The sequence below is a fragment of the Ornithodoros turicata genome, chromosome 7, assembly GCF_037126465.1.
Source record: "Ornithodoros turicata isolate Travis chromosome 7, ASM3712646v1, whole genome shotgun sequence".
Taxonomy (NCBI): domain Eukaryota; kingdom Metazoa; phylum Arthropoda; class Arachnida; order Ixodida; family Argasidae; genus Ornithodoros; species Ornithodoros turicata.
In genome coordinates, this window is record NC_088207.1 from 6,097,716 (window position 1) to 6,117,932 (window position 20,217).

Here is a 20,217-nt window from a genome sequence, read left to right on the forward strand (position 1 = left end):
GTATAGGAGAGGGATAAAGCGTGGCTACCTTTCCCTCACACATCACTAACGACGTACCGGTTTACTATAGTTCCTTTTGTGCTTGTGTCAAGGTAACAATGTTTTTTTTAATTTCGCGAAGAGAAATAATTGCGCTCTGGTGCCTTCTAGTGTCATTTTAACATTACGGTGGTGGTGCTGGTGGTGATGGTAAAAGGGCACGCCGTTGTAGGCCTCAAGATGTGGTCAACGTCACAACTGACGCCCTGGGCCGACTTCTAAGGAAACTATGCCGACATATGTCTGAAAGCGTCTGAGGAAACGTTACCGCGTGTCACATAAAGCCGTACGCTTCCCGTTGTCGACAAATCAACCGAGAGAACGATGTCATTCGGGATTATGGTTGGGAAGGGACCTGTTATGCAGTGTATATATGTTTTTGGAATGTAAGCTTAGTCTGCCAATATGTCTGTGGCGATGCGCTGCATGCGGAGCGGGCTACGAGTACGGAATCATTTCGATGACCCGGGGTCTTGCGCAGTGCGCCGGAAACCTTCGACAAACATTGCGGAGGCAATGTTCAGCTTACCCATATTGTTATTGACCTCGACTTCGTACGATAAGTATTCAGGATAGGAAGGGGAGGTCAGATGCGGGGAAATAAGGATACCGTGATGTTACACGTAAGGTTTGTCTGCGCAGTGTGGCGACATGTTGCACGTGCCGCAGGGTGTAGAGCTGCGGATAATTTGGACCACCTGGGGTAATTTTTGACGTGTGCCGGAGATCTCCGACAAAAAGAACGACACACGGTGTTGGAAGCAATTTTTACCTCTCCCACATTGCTACGGCCCTCGGCCGGGATCGAACCCACGATCTTGAGCTCAGCAAACCAGTGCGCTACGGACTGAGCTACCGAGGACGGGGTAGCAGGTTGCACGTGATGGAAGGGAGACAAGGAATAGACGTACACGTATATTCCACTGTACTTCTACGTCTATTCCTTGTATCGGTCGTGGTTCCTTTCCATCATTCAGAATATAGTGTGATTGTGCTTTTAGACTTTCTTACACTCTTTAGTACCTCTATAACGCCACATTTTCATGTTAAATGGGTGTAGGCACCTGCTATCAGCATTAAGCGCGATTTCTGGTGACGCGTTCCTGCCTACCGTTCTCTACCTGTGAAAAACCGCACGTATTCCTCAATTCCGTATAGAGAACAACATTTCGGGCTTTCATTCGTATCACGGCATTAAATTAGTCTGCTGAGTGAAGTTAACGTGAATCATTTAAGTTACGCATATCGTCCTCACAAAAAAGAAAAAAAGAAAAACGAAAGAAAGGGTTTGCATATGTTCTACCAAAATTGCATGAATTTGACATATATTTGTACGTTTTAGGACTTCGATGACTCCGCTTGCCGCCCTCAGTCCAGGTACATTACGTCCACGGGTGGGACCAACATGCCTTTCCAGGCTCATCCATTCTCCCATGTAAGTTGCACGTTTGAGTACACGATAGAATACAACCTTTCAAACGTTACTTCGTAGTAGATACTGTGCTTAACAGTGATGCATACAGGGAGTCCCAGCTAAATGCGAACATATTTATTAGAAAATATATACATCACTTTTTCCGAGATGAAATCAATTGCAATATAGCGTATGCTGAAGGGCACACCTCAGGAGGGCATTAGCAAGCTCCTAAGGCAATGTCTTAATTAACTTTCAATAATGAACTTTTTAGTTATAAAAGCTACGATGTTGTCCCAATGACAACAAATGATCTATCTCTACGGTCGCCTGATAGCGCGGCCGTTTTCAGAACAAAAATCTCTTCCATAGATCGTCCGAAAAAAAAATCCTGAAGGAACACAATTTTTTCTTTATTTTCTTTGTTGTGCATCTGCGGAGACCTCCAACCACAATGTGAAAGAGTGAAAGGGCACGCTATCGCCTCTTGCGTCCTGGAAGAAGATTAAAAGAGAACAGAAAACGCAACCCTAGATAAGGGCAGTTCCGCTAGGGTCACCCGATACATTTGTTTTTGTTTTGTTTCCGCAAGTTAAAGCTCATCTTCTACGCACCAGGCTGCATTCTGCTCCTTCACCCTCTCACACTGTTGGTGAAGGAAAGACGCATCTCCGAGGATGCGCAATGAACAAAACACAGGAAAAAAAAGGTGTTCTTTCGATTTTTTTTGCGGACGATCGCTCAACGAATTTTTGCTCGGAAAACGGCTCCGGCATCAGGTGACCGAAGGAAAGCAGATTTTTCTCACTGGGTCCCCTGTCGAAAAAAACCATACAGCCATCTGTATGAGCAATCATATGAGGCTCGTATATGTGTTTATTGTATGAGCAATCATATGAGCTATATGAGCATGTATGAGCTATATGAGCATGTATGAGCTATATGAGCATGTATGAACTATATGAGCACTCTCTCAAACAGCGTATGAGCTATATGAGCACTCTCATACAGCGTGTTCATGTACATGAATGCACAACCGTCTGAACAAACGTGCAACGGCGTGATTAGGCCAAAATGACAACACGTGATTACAAAATACCGGTTTATTCAGGTACTGGCGCGACGTAGGTCCTTCAGAAAGCTTGCCAAATGCTTTTGATGAGCTTTTTTCGTTTCTGTACAGGCACCTTTGATGTCGATAGCTTACCGTTTTCTGCATATTTGACGAAGGTATCTGTTGAAAAGAACGAACAAAATTACAACTGCGCTAAATTTCTGCGCCTACAAGTATTCCAGTTCCCACAACTTATACAGCCGTATGGGTTTATGCTGAAATGAACATGACTAGGGCCTGTTTCTCATCCCAACGCGTAGATCACACCTTCAAAGCATTAAGTTGTATTTAGTCAGTCGGAATAACGCACGAGGTCATTTTGCCGATTAAAATTTAACGTAACCTTCCTCTAATGCTGGTGATGTCCAATGAACGCGGTTCTGAAACATCTGAGTATGTTTGCGTTGTGGTTGCAAAACTAAGTGCATGTACTTGTTCGCGCAGCAACGGGTTACTGACACAGAGTGTTCGTGGCTTGCTTCACTTTGGGGCATCCAAATACACATTTTTTTTCATGCTAACGTGCGATTTCGGTATGCCCTGGTGCACGACTTTATTTTAAACACTCTATACACACATGCAAAGGCTATCAGCGAACCGGCTTTCCACAAAAAGTAAAAAAAAAGCACGAATATGGTAGTTGCAGACAGCTAACCCGACAGACATAAAGGGCGATAACGGAAAAACGGGACTGCAACGTACCTGCATTGCGCACACACCTGCCACGGCTTCTGTAGTTTGATTCTAAGGTACACACACAAAACATCTTCAGTGATCACTGAAACGGTACAAAGACGCTGTCACAGCATGGAGACGGCGACGAAAATATGACTCCCACGCAGAGCGCAGCGAAATACGTCCAGACGGCTCCGAGAAGCAGGGTAGAATAAGCAAGTAAGCGTCCAAGCACTGAGATGGCACTCGCAACGGCTTGAATGAGAATCCGGGAGCCAAAGAGAATGTAGGACACGATCGGAACGGGAAATATGCACCTAAAATTTGAACAGAATCGGACGAAAGGAAATGGAGCTGCGACCGTTACGGCCCGCCGACTGTGACGAGCGTCTCTTGAAAGGCCATCACCAGACGCTGTGGCGCCAGCACTTCTAGGTGAATAATTGGTTAACTAAACGGTCAACCTTTCTCATACTGCTCATACTGCTCATATCTTTCTCATACTACTCGAAATGCAGCTCATACTGCGCATAACGTTGCTCATACTGCGCATAACGTTGCTCATACTGCGCATAACGTTGCTCATACTGCTCATTGCTTTTCTCGTATTGCTTATATCTGCGCACATAGCGCGTCGTTGGCCTTGCCGTGTGGTTCATACCATTGCTCATACTGCCCATAGCGCTGCTCATACTGCTCATTGCCTTTCACATATTGCTCATTGCCTTTCACATATTGCTCATTTCTTTACACATATTGCTCATTTCTTTACACATAGAAAGTTATATGAGTTTTTTCAACAGGGGTCCACTTCGTAGCTTTTATAATTAAAAGGTTAATTATTAAAAGTTGATTAAGACTTTGCCTTAGGAGTGTGCTACTGCCCTCCCTAATGAGTGCCCTTCAGCATATGATATATTGTAATTGATTTCATCTCGGAAAACGTGATATATATATTTAAAAAGAAAATATGTTGGCATTTAGCTGGGACGCCCTGTAGGCGGGCACAGCGGAATTTCCCTGCTGCTATGCACAGGAAGATATGCATTTAAAGAGCAAAAAAACTGTGTGTGACACAGTTTGGAAACTCTCTACAGCAGTGATTCTCAACCGATGGAAAATGTCACGGGGGAATAAAGCCAGCTAACATTCGTCTACAAATGGCACTTGCGCGCACACTCTGCGTACTATAGTGTTGTTGAAGGTAATTTTCTGGGATTATAATGACGATTACAGAGAGAATACTGGCTTTCGGGACCTGTGCATCGAGGGACTTGGTGTGCATCGAGGTGAACTGTTTTAATTCCATGTTAGCACCGCGAAGCAAGAGAATGTTATGAAACTATTCAAGACAATCGACCTCAGAAAGTCCACAGAACCCTTTTCGCTTCCGTTCACTACTACATCAACAGTATGTCCGCAATGTACTATTAAAGAGAGCAATTCGAACACTACTATATGCATCCATTTCGCCTTTGTTCTTCATCACAACACCCGTAGCTATGAAGACGGAGTGAAGTATACGGTCGCAAGTCCTCACAAACGGTGCGGAGAGCGTTTCTTGGAGGACGGAAGAACTTTACAAAATCTGTCTCGTCCAGTTGAAAGGCATCCTGACGCCATCACATCCATGGGGCACAGTTAGCCGCTTGTGTGATCGCCCAAGCGGAGAATCACTCCGCCATCTTTCTTGGGCAGCTTCAACGTCAGCGAGTCGTTACGAATAACGAAACGAAGAAACTTATCGACGCCCTGCTGTGGCACAATCTCTGCTCCTCGTTTTGCTTCTTCGTTTTGGCTATCGTGCTCGTAAGTTGCCGTTACGTGTTGTGATGTCACCGCACTGAACGAACTACAGCTGCCAACGAGGCTGCAATCTTCTCGACCAATGAGGTTGTTTAATTTTGTTTGGATAGCTCGCATGGTTTGTCTATGGTTTGTCTATGGCTTGTCGTTGTCACTTCTTCGTCTTCTTTCTCGTCTTCATCTGCATCTTCTCGAGAATATCTCACAGCCCTCATGTAACCACTGGTGTAAATACGATGAAATGGGGAGCATGTAATTTTGTACACAGTCGTGGAGTAATACATGTTCGTTTCTGCAAATCTCCAAATGAAGATGTTTCACATTCTAACGAGTGGGTAGACCCACTCGTTAGGCAAACGATCTAATTCGATCTTAACTGGACCGAGAGATTACGCCCCTGTCACTTTAACGAAAAGAGCGCGTCATACACCACGTGCTCGAGCTCCCGAGTGACTCGCGCCTAGTTCGATCATGAGCCATGTAGGCGATGAAGCACGTGAGCACGTGAACACATTCGTTAGGCAGACGACACCATCCGTCGTTACGCGAGCAAGAGATTACGCCTTTGTCCCGTCAACGAAAAACGCGCGTCACGCGTCACGTGAAACGTGTCACGTGTTCGTGTTAACGAGAGGCTCCCCCCTCGTTGGCTCGCAAACGATGGAAGTGATTAAGCCCCCAGGTTGTTTGCTGTACAGGGAGGCCATAAGAGATAGCAAAGCGGGTTCGAGTTGTATCAGAATCCCTTCTGTGTTCCTCTGTTCGATAAGGTGATGAACTTTCTGGTGACCCAGGTGGGGTTCGGCAGTTCTCGGATATTCCACAGGAGAAGGAAGGGGGGAGGGTTGTTGTATTATAAAAGGGGGAATGTTTCCCAAATAAAAGTCTTTGATTGGCAGTACAGCGCTGTGTTTGTCTCGTCCTTTGTCTTTTTCGTGGCCCCATAGCAATGTTTTTTTTTCTCGCTTTAAGTATGGATCACCAACCCGCCCGAATTTTAACTTTATTTTGTTGTATAAAATAGCTTCATACAGCATTTTTGTGCATCAGGTTCGACGCACTCCGTTGCTCTCAATGCCAATTCTCACTGTGCGACGTCCGACGCGACGTCGCGAATCGGCTGCGGAAGTAGAGGCGCATTTCCGCCGCCCCGTCAGCGCGCACGATTTTCATGTTCCCACCACAGCGGCATTCCGTCATCCAAAGCATACGAAAACTCAAGAGGCGTGGCGTGGGTGCAATACTGCGATGAACAAATGATCAGTTTTAGTTCTCAGTGGTTCCTGGTTGTGCTGTTTCGATATTACACTATCACGAAACATTCCTTAAATGCACTTTTCCTTCTGTATACTTCCAGGCTTTGGAGAACTATACACATGCGGCAGAAAAGGTAATTATCGAAAAGTCAGCAGTACAGGCTGTAGGGAAAAGAAAAAAAGTGCCAGCAAGAGCTAGTATGGGGAGATTGAAACTTGCGCCATCTTGGAAAGAAATGTAACAATATGATGACAGTCTCCAGAGTGCATGGGCGAACGAGAAGACGTCTTGACGTATCACGGGATCCGGCACGTAACCAGTGACACACAACGGCACTGCTCAAGCATGTATAAGCGGCGCGTGAGTCGAGTAGAAAAAACAAAGCAGACGGGCACTGAGCAGGTTGTACGTCACGCGGGGCTCGTGTCTGTCGTCCGCGACTGCTTTCTCCGACTGTTTTTCGTAAATTTTATTGCGCAGAGACACTACGCCGCATAGCGAAACTGTCTTGCATGGTGACTCCTTGATGAATAGGGATGAAGGAGGGTTTCGTGCCATGTGAAATGTCACTTCCATGCTCCTTTAAGGAGGTGGCAACACTTAATCTCGAGTTATTCCGCATAAACGTAAATGTAATCAGGTTTAAATCCATGTGAACCTGCATTCCATGTTGTACAGTAATGGACTTTATAGACGCGTAGAAAACCGACAGAGCAAACATACCGGAACTCATGCGTCTCTGACGTCACAGCAGGTCTCCGAGAGTGAGGAAGCGCGGTAGAAGTCACGTGCTTAAGAATACCAATGGGAATGGCCGGAGCTCTTGATGTCAAAGCTTAGCGCGTACGTGTGTTGAGGGGTTCCCATCTCGCCAAGTACTACACACAGGAGAATAAACCTCTTTCCCCTCAGTGTTTCAGTGTCCAATACGATGTGTGCGTGACGTAATGGACCACATGAAAGTATCAAACCCCTTGAACGCGGCAGTCATTCCTAAGAGTCATCACCGTGATATTTGTCTGCACACATTATCCCTTTGGTTCAATGATAATGCTGATCTTCGAAGAGTGTTTGATATCCATGCCACTACCCCATAATGTGGTTTCTGTCCTGTGCGACATATCTAGGGTTCTCAGAGGCGCATGTATACAGGGATGACAGAGCAAAAACACTGTGACTCCCCGCATGATCGTAGACCTGGACGCTCCGCCCTTCCAGTTATATCAATGAACATAGCACGCTTGTCTTATTCCTTCCAAGGTCATCGACTACATGGCGAGCGGCGTGAATGCCTTCATAGAGGTAAGATAATTCCCACGTTTATGTTTCCCCAAGAGATGAGATCCCCCAGGTAGCACAATGTACTGAAAGTCGAGTGCAATAAGGGTGGACGATATGTGTCTTATCAATGTTTTCAGTTTCACGAGCCTGTTCGAGGCCTTATATCCACCTACCCGTTCACCCACATTGCACTCGACTTTGAGTACATTGTGCCGCTTGGGGGCTGTCTGCGTAGTCTCAGGTTTTCTCTGGCGCTTGCAGACAAACGACGGCACGGTTGTCCTTGCGGCGCGGAGCTTTTTCTGTGAATAAAATGCGCTCGCAATTCTTTTCTTCTTGCCTATAATGCTGAATAACAATTTGCGAGAGTCGTTCAGTAAATAACCTTAGAGATTAAATTAAAATCCTGAACTCTCTCCCATACAAAATGTTCTTCCTGCGGGCTGTAGTAGCCCCCTCTGTGTGTGTGGTGCAGGGGGAGTATTGAGACACCCTAGTGAAAATGTAGTTACATGACGATACAGATGTGCAGAAAGTGAAGTCGTTAGCGCTGAAACGGGCAGGTCTCTTCTGGATGCGCTCAATGGACTCTGCCAGACAAGTTTGTGAAGGGTCCCACACAGAACAGGCGTACCCCAGTTCTGGTCGTACGCAACAAGTGTATCTCAGATGCTTTAGGTGTGTGTGTGTGGGGGGGGGGGGGGCTCTTTTAAATCAACGCCTACTGCATTTATAGAAATGTGTGCAACGTGACTGTTCCATGTACTGTTGGATGATACGGAAACGCAAAGATATTTATAACAGTAAGGGAAGGGGATGATCGTGTCATTAATCCTGTACGTAAAATCATCTGCGGCACGAGGACTATACGGTGACCACGTAAGGGAATATTACATTTATGTGTAGGTTTAATGGCACACTCTAACGAAAAAAAAAAATGCGTGAAATGGCGGTAACTTCTAGAGTTATCAATATCACCTAGGTCAACGTAACGTCTGATAAAGGGTGTAAAAGGGTGGTAGAAGCAATTATCATATCTCTAAATCTCGAAAATGCGTACGCCCTCCTCGCTCACCAAATCAGAGCGGTAACCCTATCATTCATAGATAGCAGGCAGAATATTTTCAACGTTTTACGCACAACATATGCGACAACCTATTGCCTCTTAAAAGGTGTAACTGGTTCACCCTTTTTCTAAGAGTGCATGTGCATTGTTACGCACCACTCGTGTACACGTTCACAAAGTCGGTTTCTAACATTCGTTGATCAAAGGAAAAAAAAAGTTCGGTAGATAAGGGAATCATTTGCGAACAGGCTGACAGTAGACGAAATGTTAGCTGGTGGGCCATTACATCATATCAAGAATAACAGGAAGCCTATTACACCCTAAGAAAAAGATGAGTTATTTTCCTCCTTTTAGGGACTAAATGCATTGCCAAAAAAATAGTCCCTTTCGGGAGTAAATGCACGAGAGTCAATGAATGTCACACAGTGGAGACTGCATTTCACGCTCTGTTCTAAGAGCCCCAGGTACGTAGCTCGTGTCCATGCATGAAAATACTCTGAATCAAAAGGTCAGCCATGATATATCGAGGGATATAAAATCTCGCGACATACATACGGGAGATTTTGAGAACAAAGAAGCGCTGTGTCTAACTCTGAGTGGGTGGAAAATTGATAAGTTGGCTGAGTTATGCAGCCATACGCCGTCAGATTAATTGACCAAGAGCACATATTCACGTAGACTGTTGCATTCGGAAGACCATTTGTTAAGTTCAGTGACAATTTACGCTCCTGGGGAGTAACTGCCGTGGTTAATGGACTAAAATTGGGACTACAGTCTAAGTGACTAGAAACTGCAATTACTCCACTTTTTGGCTTATGATGAACGGAGCCTTGGGTAACGCATGATTCAATATATATATTGTCATTAGCCTGGTTAACATTGTGAATTTACTTTCAGAACGCTAACCAGTCCCGTGGGCCCATGAAGGATCTGCAACTGTTTTTGGAGGTAAATCATACTGCAGAATTTGTGACACCCTCATACTAAAATGGGTGCTCTACGTTTATCATCACGTTTGCACTAGCATTCCACCAAAAGCAATTACATTTTATCAGATCAGTATGATGAAATGAAACGTAAGATATGTTTTGTAACGTTGTAATACAGGATGCTCCACGAGAGAAAGCAACTTAATTCCTAAAAGTGGCTTTCATTTCAGAAACTTATGGAACCACTTAAAATACATTCATTAGGACTTTTGCCACACACTGAGGCCGTTTGCGTTCGTGATACGTATTAATTAAGCTAGGTTGCATAATGAATCTCGAGAAACTGCCAACCAAAGGCAGTTTTTACATTCCTGAATTTTCCTTTCATTTTCCTTCCTGAATTCGGAAGCCCATTGCCGTAACACACTATTCCAATGAAAAACACGTGTTTTTCTCAAGATTTCTACAAGTATTTCACAATCAGTCGCTAGGCGAAGCATGCCCAGTGAAACTTGCGTTTTCGAAAGTCTTGGCTCATCCGAGGGGAAGTGGAAATGAGCGACACCGTTTTACTCCGATCGAGGACCTTGTCGCGCAGTCCGTCGTTATCAGTCAATGGCGGATGACGACAGCCATGTTGGTAAAGGCGAAAGATGTTATATTGTTGCGTAGCTTGGTTCCTTCTTGCACAGGGGAGAGGGGGGGGGGGTTGACGCCAACAGTGTCGCACGTGTAAATATCAACGATAAAAAAGTGCGTCGAAACTTTCCAGACGGTAGAGGCAGGCTGTATATTGTAGTACATTTACAATGGACACTTTCATTTTGGCACTGCTGTGCAGAGAGCGTACCGATGAGCAACCTAGTATATTTAAGAAGACAAGACAAAAGTTCATACTTTATCCGATATGCCTCCTGCTGGCGCAATGAATATCTATATCTTTAGGGAGCAGAACAAAATTAAAAGCCATACTGTTCTCAACAGACCGGCTCGGCTGTCCTGTATTGGATCGTCACATACCATACCAGGGGATGTTGAAATGTCCTCGGTCCGATAAGGATGTGTCATATAATTCTACATTACAGTTCGGCATATTAACCTGTTTAGTGCCCTTGGCACGTCGTTCTTGAAGCTCCTTTAAGCTTCGAGAAAAAGGCCTTGCTCTCGGTCGGGCAAGATCCGGGGAGTACGGCGGATGTGCAGTGCGTTAAAACAGCATGTCCTTCAGGACCTAAACGGACCATTTGCATGTACGTGTCGCCCCTGGCGCTAGAATTCAAATAAACTTCGCATTTCAACTCAAAATGAGCGTGGGGCGCTTTTCGGACTGTCACGTTGCGTGGGAAAGTAGCCAGAGCAAATTGCAAAAAGAATGCGGAAAGAGCGAAAGCGTATTGTACTGATTAAGAGTACAAAGTGTCGTCAAGTGTCGGCCTCGAACGTCCGTGCAACCTTGACACCAATTACCTAACCCAAAATGACATGTCAGCTGTCTGGAGGTTGATGAGCAAGCGCATATGCTTAAAAGAAAAAAGTCAATTGTCTTGCATGCTTTGTAAGTCCGAGAGAGCTATAGTCACTTCCGCATAATGTAATGTTTACTGTCACCTGAGAACCACAGTGTGCTGGGCATAAAAGTCTTAAGCAACCAAGCTGGTGTAAGCTCGACTCATGCAGCATATCCCAGTGTTTGTGGTGCAGACAAGCTAGGGGACGAACAGACAGACAACACAGGACAAGACAATCGTTAGGTTTGACATCGTCGTCAGGTATCGACATACACAAGTCGTTAGGCACGAACGTCTTGCGTATGATTGGAAATGCGCTATCTAGTGCAAGTATCTCTGGTTGGCAGTGCTACTCTGTCAAAACAGACCTTCACTGAATAGCATGCTCCTCGCCAACCATCATTCCGAATCATATCATTCTGTGTCCTGATTTGTTCAAAGTAGGGAGGAGGCGTCTATCTGGGACAAGCATAATGTTCTCAGATAGGCGCCTCCACCCATTTTCAGCAGATCAATGCACAGAATGATATCATTCGGAATGATGGTTGGCTATGAGCGTGCTATGAGCTGAAGTTCTGTTTTAACAGTGCAGAACTTACACGCTTACTTGCAGAACCTCTTTGGTTCCTTGCTGAGCACAATGTAGCTCCTTGTATAGCAGTGCCTCAGATGTCAGCAATCAAAAATAAGTGCGACATAGTCCTGAAAATGGGTTTGTCGCTTCGTCACATGGCCGTTGTATACTGACAGTCAAAGGACATGATCGCCAGTCGTACAGAACAGAGATTGGCCATCATGCTCTTAAAGTATCTCACCGTGCCAGTAAAACAATGCATGTGAACTGACGCTCGTTACAGCAACTAGGCAGCGATTCCTACGACTGCTGGTTCTATACTGGAACTCGCTTGGCGTGGAATACTCCTTATCCTTCTAGCTTTCATTGTGGAGTTACGAATATCTAAACGATAAACGACCGCTCCCGTCGGGTTGGTTGGTGGCGTGTCAGTACTGAGTGGTGCACGCTTGCCCGCTTACCGCGCTGTCCGCTCCGATCAGTTCATCTCCTCTAACCGGACCAATCAGCAACGCCTTTCTCCGGTGCGTTCTGAATGGAATAGGGTCTACAAATACGGTGCCGGGTGCAGGAACATTCTTAAAAGAGAACTTCACCACATAGCGCGGTGAACGCGAACCTTTGCGCAAAAATATACAACTATCACTCCTGATTTATGGAAAGCACGGGGAATGCGCAGTTTTTCTCAGACGTTCCCTGAGAAGTTGGCCCAACACGCACGCCCCCTTCCGTGACTTTGTGTGACTCCGTGAGCGTGGCCGGCTACGACAAGTAGTGCCGTCACATCCACCACCACCACCACCCCTTGACAATTAGGATAACCGCATAAGTGTCACAAAAGGCGTTCGCCTACAAATCAGGGGGCACTGTCACTAGGGATGGTGGTTGGCAAAGAGCGCGCTATGTGGTGAAGTTCTGATTTAAAAATGCAGGATCTTGGTTGAAGCGCCATTGCTTTTCTGGTGCATTCCCTGGTCCATGTGTGCCTGATTTTGTTGCTCCGTAGCGGACTCAGGTACTTGCTTGCGATTGATCAGTGGAATTTGCGATCATGCTGGCCTTCAAGTTTTTTTTGTTCTTCATTGTGCATTAATAATATAAGTAGATGGCTTAGATGCAGCTTGCGTTCCCGCCACACACAGGTGACCCTGCAGGATGTCATCAACGAACCCAAGGTATGTGAAATATATTCTATTGGTGTAACGTTGTTGGTGTTACCATTCGATGCTTGAGGGAAAGAGTGTCGCTACCCGCCTAGGACTTAGATTAAGAAAAAAAGATCGAAAGGAATAAATTTAATAAATGGATGACTTTTCTTTTATGAAGTCGAGCACGTAAAAGCAAGAAACTATTCTTCCAAAGCAGAGTGCCAACTATTTGGAGACGAAACGATGGAGCCTGCCATAATCCTGTAGCACAATGTTTCCACGAAAGATTATTCCATTCGTTGTCGTGGCGCATATATCGACATTACTAATCAGAGAGAATGTTGTCAAGTGTCGGTAAAATTTAACACTGTTGTGCCACCCTGGTGTATGTGTGAAATGAGGCTCTACACAACAAACTATTTCATTCTGAAAATACGTACCTTGAAAGTGGTATACAGTGTTGGCACCATCATACATACAAAACATTCCGCGCACACTGTCAAGAAGCGTTTTACACACGCACACAAGCTTCAATGTCACAAGACATCGGACAATGGACAGCCATTATGACTCGGTGCAGTCCGCGCGTGTTCTTCTGGTGACCTACGATTAATCACGGGACATTTAATATCCAATAGACATTTTTCACAGCTGCGCATGCGCATGCACGGCGGCGTCGATGACCTTGGGTTTGCGCTGGACCAGGTTATCTCCGTGTTCAATAGATGGCGCTGAATGGTAACGACTGGATGGGGACCAGTGACACACAGCGCGAACATGTCAGCCTTACTCCAAGACCGGTTTTGGTCCTTTAAGCTATACCCACGTGTGATTGTTTTGGCGCACGCCGAGTGTGGTTCGCTGGAGCACCGATGGGATACGACACAAATGTGAAAAAAGTCAATTGGATGTCAATTCGTCAAGTGGCATAAAGAAAGCGAAGTTTCTGAGGCACTGGACCGAAAGGTGTATGAAATGGAGTGTTCAAGCACAAATTAGCAATGTTCGAACCGTACAGCTGAGTAAAATCATGACAGCAACAAAACGTTGGTTTAACCAGCTTTGCGCTTCACACAACAATGCCTGCAAAGTCGAGACTGAAATTTGCGGTGGCAACACGAACTAATACCCTAGACAGACGGCAAACTTAAGGCCATAAACGGAGCAGCCGTAACTTCACCGGTATAGCCCAGCCATCGTCTCGAATGAGATGCCGTTACTCTGACAGAGCGTGATCTGGAGCTGCTGCTCGATAGGATATACAGCACAACAGTCCTGGCTTGAATATAGCTGAAGCCTGATCAGCACCTCGGGAAAGCTCAGAGACGGCCAACAAACACACAACCAGCTTACTCCTTACGACGCAAAATCGCATCCTCGTTTGCTCTTTCATGGTCGACCACCAGGCGAGCATTGATCTGATGCACGCCTGTTGCAACATACATTCCAACAACCTTCGGGTGATATCGATTGCGATGACCGCTCCGCAGCGATACGAGGCACCGAGTTTCCTGTCGCATGCGCAAGAAACGGACGGAACTTTGAATGATATAGGATATTGAAGTATTAATCAAACAATAAACCACCTTTTCAAAGCACAGTCCAAAATGTAGTTTAGGATATTCCGGGTGTGTCACGTAATTTTCCAGAATTTTCATAAATTCGCGATTTACTTTCTTTTAGAAGAGTCGTTGAATATATATATATACTCATGTTAGAGTCTGCTCAAAGGTATCAGTGTGATTATCAAGGGTGTATCAGTAATTAATGTAGACGTTAATTAACTTTCATAATTAATCTTCATAGTTAGTGGTGAGAATAGATTGACCGCGAAATTGCAGTGTTGTAGAGCCCAACCCCGAGGAGCCGATTCCGCTATGGAACCGAAACTCCAGCGCTTTTCTATGTCTGTAGTAGAAATATAGAAACTGCACAATTTTCGAGCGGTGCGCGAGTTTTGCGACCGCTTTTTTCCTATCCCCCTCTCGCTATCACCCTCTCTCAACAGACCGGTTGTGTACCTTATCCTACGGGTCCCATTGCTTCCGAGAGGTACACAAAAGGTACGCAACGGGTGTCAGATTTACAGTGTAGCTAACCCTTCCCGAACAGCGTCCACCGTTTCTTACACTACATCAATCCTATTGATGCGGCGAAGTGACATTGCCACCTAACACAGAATTAGCTACCCGCTTGCAGATAGCGGAGTTGAGATAGAAATAGCTAGCGGTGGGGTATTTCTACATGGCAGAGATTCTCGACCCACTACTGCAGGGAACATTATCCTTTTATTTCTCACCTAGGTTAACGCATGCGAGGGCACATCCCTCTTCAAGCATGTTGTGGTAAGTCCTTCCGTCCTCTTTTCAAGAAGACGCCCTGCCCGTGCAAGGGTGCAAGAAAATACAAACAAATCTTACTTCCACTAACGTTACAACACCACATTTTCAGCCAATAAGCTTGTTGCAGTTATTTGAATGAAAGAGGGAATTTTGATCTCTCTCGCGCTGAGTGTCTACGCTTTCTAACATCTTGTCGGGAACCATCCTCAATCTGGGGAGTGTATCCTGTACCTCGTGTATGCTGTCTCGCTCCTCGCGCTTCCTCCACACAAGGAATACTCCCTCTTGTTCACCCAGTCATGCAAAGAACTGTCGTACACAGCAGCGCACGCTGACAATCAGTCAACTCATTACTTTTGCCTTCAGAAAAATATAGATGTAACCATCAAAGAAGTTAATCTGCTTTGCAACCAACACCATCAACCCAGAGCAAGAACACATGCAGTGGCGCCATCTCGCGTCACGTCCGTTAATGATTCAATACAAACCCACAACCATGGTGGAAAGAAGAAAAGGAGAGGCCCCAACGGCTCTTCGACACAAGAGAGAAGCGTGGGGCAAGTGACGTCAGCATAGGAGATGAGCTGTAGCTTCATTGGAGCCGCGAGAGGGTCACGTTACCTGAATAGCCCAATGAGGTCGCTTTGCACACGCTATTTCGGGGACCACTTCGGCGCGCTACCACCACACCTCTACAAGTACTCCGAAGCTATACAGGGTGTCCCACCAAAAAGGGCCAGGGGCTAAACAAAAAACGGAGTGCTCTACACAAATGGAGCCAACTGCACGTGCTTGGCAGTTGTGTGGTCTATCCAAAAATATATTTTTCATCGCCCCTCGTCAATTAATTGGAGGTAATTAATTTTCTGACTTTTCAATTGTCGGTTCTAGCTCCCACAGGTCAATGAGGAAGTTGTAGTACATGACGAAAAAGGCGCAACTAAAGTGGTTCGAGGTTGCTATGGCTTGTGATTTCGTTTTTTCGCGAGTTTAAAAATTGGTTTCCGAAGCCGGTGCGCACCACAGAGCGCTCCCCATAATTCGGCACCTAATTATTCCGGCACCCATAATTCCGGTGCACTCTGACAGATGTGCCGTGAAACAGGTGAAATATCTTCCTCTTGTGTGACGTGGTCCAAGGATGGTCTCCAGGCGCTAATCTCAAGGTGAATGTACGCCGGAGGGCGCTGGAACCGTCACGCGCGGGAGCCGATTTGTGGGCAGCGATCTGCCCAGCATCTGAAACCACCTTTTAAACCCGAAAAAAAAAAAACGGAACCACAAGCCGTAGCGACCTCGAACCACTTCAGTTGTGTCTTTTTCGACATGTGCTACACCTTCCCCATTGATATGTAATACCTAAAACCGATAATTAAAAAGTTAGAAAATTAATTACCGCTAATTAATTGACAAGGGGCGACTAAAAACATATGACCACATAAGACCACACAACTGCCAAGCACGTACAGCTGGTTCCATTTCTGTAGAGCAGTCCGTTTTTGCTTTAGCCCCTGGCTCATTTTCGGTGGGGCACCCTGTACATGCGTTGCGGGCTCCCATAGAGCTGTATGTAACTGAAACCAGAAAGCGAGTGTTGATGTCACTGGAGTGGCCGCCAATCTCGGCTTCACTTCTCCGAGCAGTAGGGCTCCTCCTCTCTTTCCTTCCTCCATGCCCACGACGGAGCAGGTCGTGGGTTTCAGATCTAAAATACCGATTCGGCGGTATGATTCCAAGCGCAATATGACTTAAGGAGTAGTAAGTACTGGACTCTCACGGTGCACAACGCTCAACTGTCCTGAACACGATTTAATTAGCAATTAGAGCTAATTGGGACCCCCCACATTAATCAGCACCCTCCAGGGAGCCACCACACTAATTGGGGAAAGTCTAACTCGTGTCCAGACCAGCTGAGCGTTGTGCACCATGAGAGTCCATAAAAAAGAAAAATAATAGGCAGAAAATAAAATAAAAAGATAGAAATAGAGTGGAGAGAAACAATTTATTCGAAAATCAACGATGCCGCGGCGAAGAAGCCGCTCCGCAACACCCGAGTGACCAGCACCCGCCATGTTGGTAGTTTGCACCCAGCAGTTGCAGAGATCGACGACAGGTGGCCACTTAGTTGCAAGGCATCACACCAGATGGCGCCACCATCATAGCTCTAGACGAGAAAGACAGAACAAGATACTAGCGGCAGGTAAAAATGACAGCACTGCCAAGCAAGTCTAGGCATGCGAGAGAAAAGGTCTAACCGCTACTGCTAAACAGAAAACAGTACACATCGGGGAAAAAGGCTTACGGGGACGATCGCTTAGGCCTAACCTCAACACTACGCAGCTAACACAAGGCGGGAACCACACATCGCTAAACATGCGAGAAAAGGCTTAACACGAGCGCGGTCACCGCTAAACACGGCAAACATACGAGGAAAGAGGCTTACAGGGGGCGATCGCTTAGGCCTAACCCCAACACTACGCAGCTAACACAAGGCGGGAACCACACATCGCTAAACATGCGTCAACAGGCTTGGACACCGCAAAACAAGTCTAAACATGCGAGAAAAGGCTTAACACGAGCGCGGTCACCGCTAAACACGGCAAACATACGAGAAAAGGAGCGCGTCAAATCACTCACCTTTTCCCCCGCGGCAACTTCCAGGCAGAAACTGAGCGAGCGCGGAGAACATACGTCTGCTCTCTACGAGAGGCAGCCAGCAACTGAGCGAGCGCGCGGAGCGCACGTCCGTCTTCCGCGACGGTCCGAGAGAAACTGAGAGAGGCGACGCGCAGCGGCCGCTATGGATGCGCGCGCGCCCTCTGCTCCACCCGTCCGCGCATGCGCGCGCGCGCGCTCCTAGCGCCCCCTGCGCCGGCCGCGGGTGTTTTCGGTTTCGGCTCTCTGCTGCTGCGCGCGCGCTCCTAGCGGCGACGGGTGGCTTTTCAGTTTCGCTTTCATTCTCCGTTCGTTGCGCGCGCGCGCGCGTTTATCTGTATAAAGGCAGCGCGCACCGCGCTCGCGTCATCATTCTGACCGATACGTGGAAAACGCCATGTGTGGTTTATTCTCCTGCGTTTCTCGTCGTCGCAAGGAAAAGACAAAAAACGAAGAACTTCGCGAATTTATACGCGGCATCGTGGAGGAAGCCTTTCAAGTCCACCGTCTGGAATGGTTGCAAGCACGTCAAGAAATGTGTCAGGACAAGATGAAGACGCTCGACCGCATCTTAGCGGCGGACAGACTGACGAAAAAGAAGTCCAACTTTAGCCTGGACAATCTGTATTGGGAACGCAGTTCCGATGTAGAGGACGACGACGAGGATGTGTAAATAAAAAGCGATGCATTTCTCTTCGAGTCTCAGTCTCTTCTTTCTCTTCGTGCAACGTGTACGCACGCAACATGTCTTCCCCCGAACCTTTTCGTTTCCGTCATCCCTTTCGCTGTATCTTAAGCGGCCCCTCCATGTGCGGCAAATCTACGTTCGTTGCTAACGTGTTGAGGAACCTGAACGACGTGGTAGACAAGCCTCCGTCACAAATATTCTACGTGCAGAAATATGCTTCGCCGAGCATGCAGGACGAATTCGGGGACTCCGTAAAATTTACCAAGGAGCTACCGCGAGAGTGGGACACGTCGCGCGCTACGCTGATCGTCGTCGACGATCACATGACCGATGCCGGTTCCTTGAAGGAGGTGACCGATCTTTTCATTCGGGGTTCTCACCACGCCAACGCGTCGATCTTCTTACTCGTTCAAAACATCTTTTTCGACAGTAGCCATTTTAGAACAATATCCTACAACGCCAGTTACGTCGTCCTGTGGCGCACCGTGCGCAGCGTGCACCAGATGGAACATTTGGGCCAACAGCTATTTGGCAGAAAAAGATTGGAGTATTTTCTGGACGCATATAAACAAGCGATGTCGTCGCCCCACGCATATTTACTCGTGGATCTTCACAACTATACGCACGAGGATCACAGGTTGCGTAGCAATATCTTTCCGGGAGAACGTCAATATATCTACGCTCCGAAATGAATCTCCGCCCTCACCTCACTTTACTCAAAGTACTCTCCACTCTACCCCCTCCACGCCGCCGCGACGTCTTGAGACGTTCGTCCTCGTCCGACATGAAACACCTCTCCGAAATTTGTCTCAATGTATTGAACGGAAAGGTGGCTCTAGCTCCAGATACGTTCGCGCGTTTGAAGAAGCACAAACGCTTTTTACGACGGCTCGCCTACAAAAAGATTCACAAGAATCCGCAACGTTTGAAGCGCTATCTGTCTCAGCAGCGAGGACAGGGCGTTCTTTCGTCGGTGGTTCCTCTCCTGCTTTCCGCCGTGTTGAACCTTTTCGCCAATGGCCAAGAGAATTGAAGTGACCACCTCCATCGGAAACATTCTTTCCTCGAAGGAGAGTGACGACGTCAAAGTGAAACTCATACTGCAAGCACTGTATCGTATACTCAAGCAGTACGGATTTGACCCCTACGACAATAAAAACAAGGCGTCCGACGCTACAAATGACTTTGACTATTCGCTCCTCTCTCCAGAGGTGGACGAAGAGGAAGCGGAAAGGGTCGTCTCGGAATTAAAGAAGGTTCTTTCCTGGGATCGCGAGGGTTGTGTCTCCGTGTCGGGCAAGCCCATCAGACACTCCTCCGTTTACGAACTCGTCAATTATTTGTTGCAACGTAAAACGGGAAAGAAACCTTCCTGGTTCCCCAAAGTCTCGAAACTATTGCGTCTGATTTCTCTACCCAAATCTCGCGAGCCTCAACAGCAGCAGCAGCAGCAGCAGCAGCAAGCCTCCATTGCGTGGACGACTTATGGAGGGATATGAGAAACCAGAGGGTGGTTTGGGGGGTGTGGAACGCTATAGAAAAGCGCATCACTTGAGCAAAAAGAAGGCTCTCGCCATTCTCAGAAAGCTGGATGCCTACACGCTCCACCATCCGGTCAGAAGAAAGTTTAATAGGAGACGCATCATCGCACTCAAGATCAACGACGTGTGGCAAATGGATCTCGCCGATTTTTCAAAATACAAGAGATTCAACGGTGGCTA

At 46.7% G+C, this 20,217-nt stretch overlaps 1 protein-coding gene and 1 long non-coding RNA gene across 4 annotated transcripts in view; one reads left to right on the forward strand and one right to left on the reverse strand.

Moving 5' to 3' along the window:
* The window catches only part of LOC135400174 (uncharacterized), a 94,731-nt gene that overhangs the window by 26,318 nt on the left and 48,196 nt on the right, over nt 1–20,217 (forward strand). For all 3 annotated transcript variants that reach the window (XM_064631912.1, XM_064631913.1, XM_064631914.1), the window contains exons 3-8: nt 1,382–1,474; nt 6,406–6,438; nt 7,566–7,607; nt 9,550–9,600; nt 12,806–12,838; nt 15,115–15,156. In XM_064631912.1, coding sequence (XP_064487982.1) covers nt 1,382–1,474; nt 6,406–6,438; nt 7,566–7,607; nt 9,550–9,600; nt 12,806–12,838; nt 15,115–15,156 — 294 coding nt within the window. The remainder of the gene's footprint in view (nt 1–1,381; nt 1,475–6,405; nt 6,439–7,565; nt 7,608–9,549; nt 9,601–12,805; nt 12,839–15,114; nt 15,157–20,217) is intronic.
* Nucleotides 17,137–17,954, reverse strand: LOC135399486 (uncharacterized). The gene is made up of 2 exons (XR_010424301.1): nt 17,791–17,954; nt 17,137–17,317 (listed from the first exon to the last, which is right to left on the reverse strand). It is a non-coding gene; the product is annotated as an uncharacterized LOC135399486 (long non-coding RNA).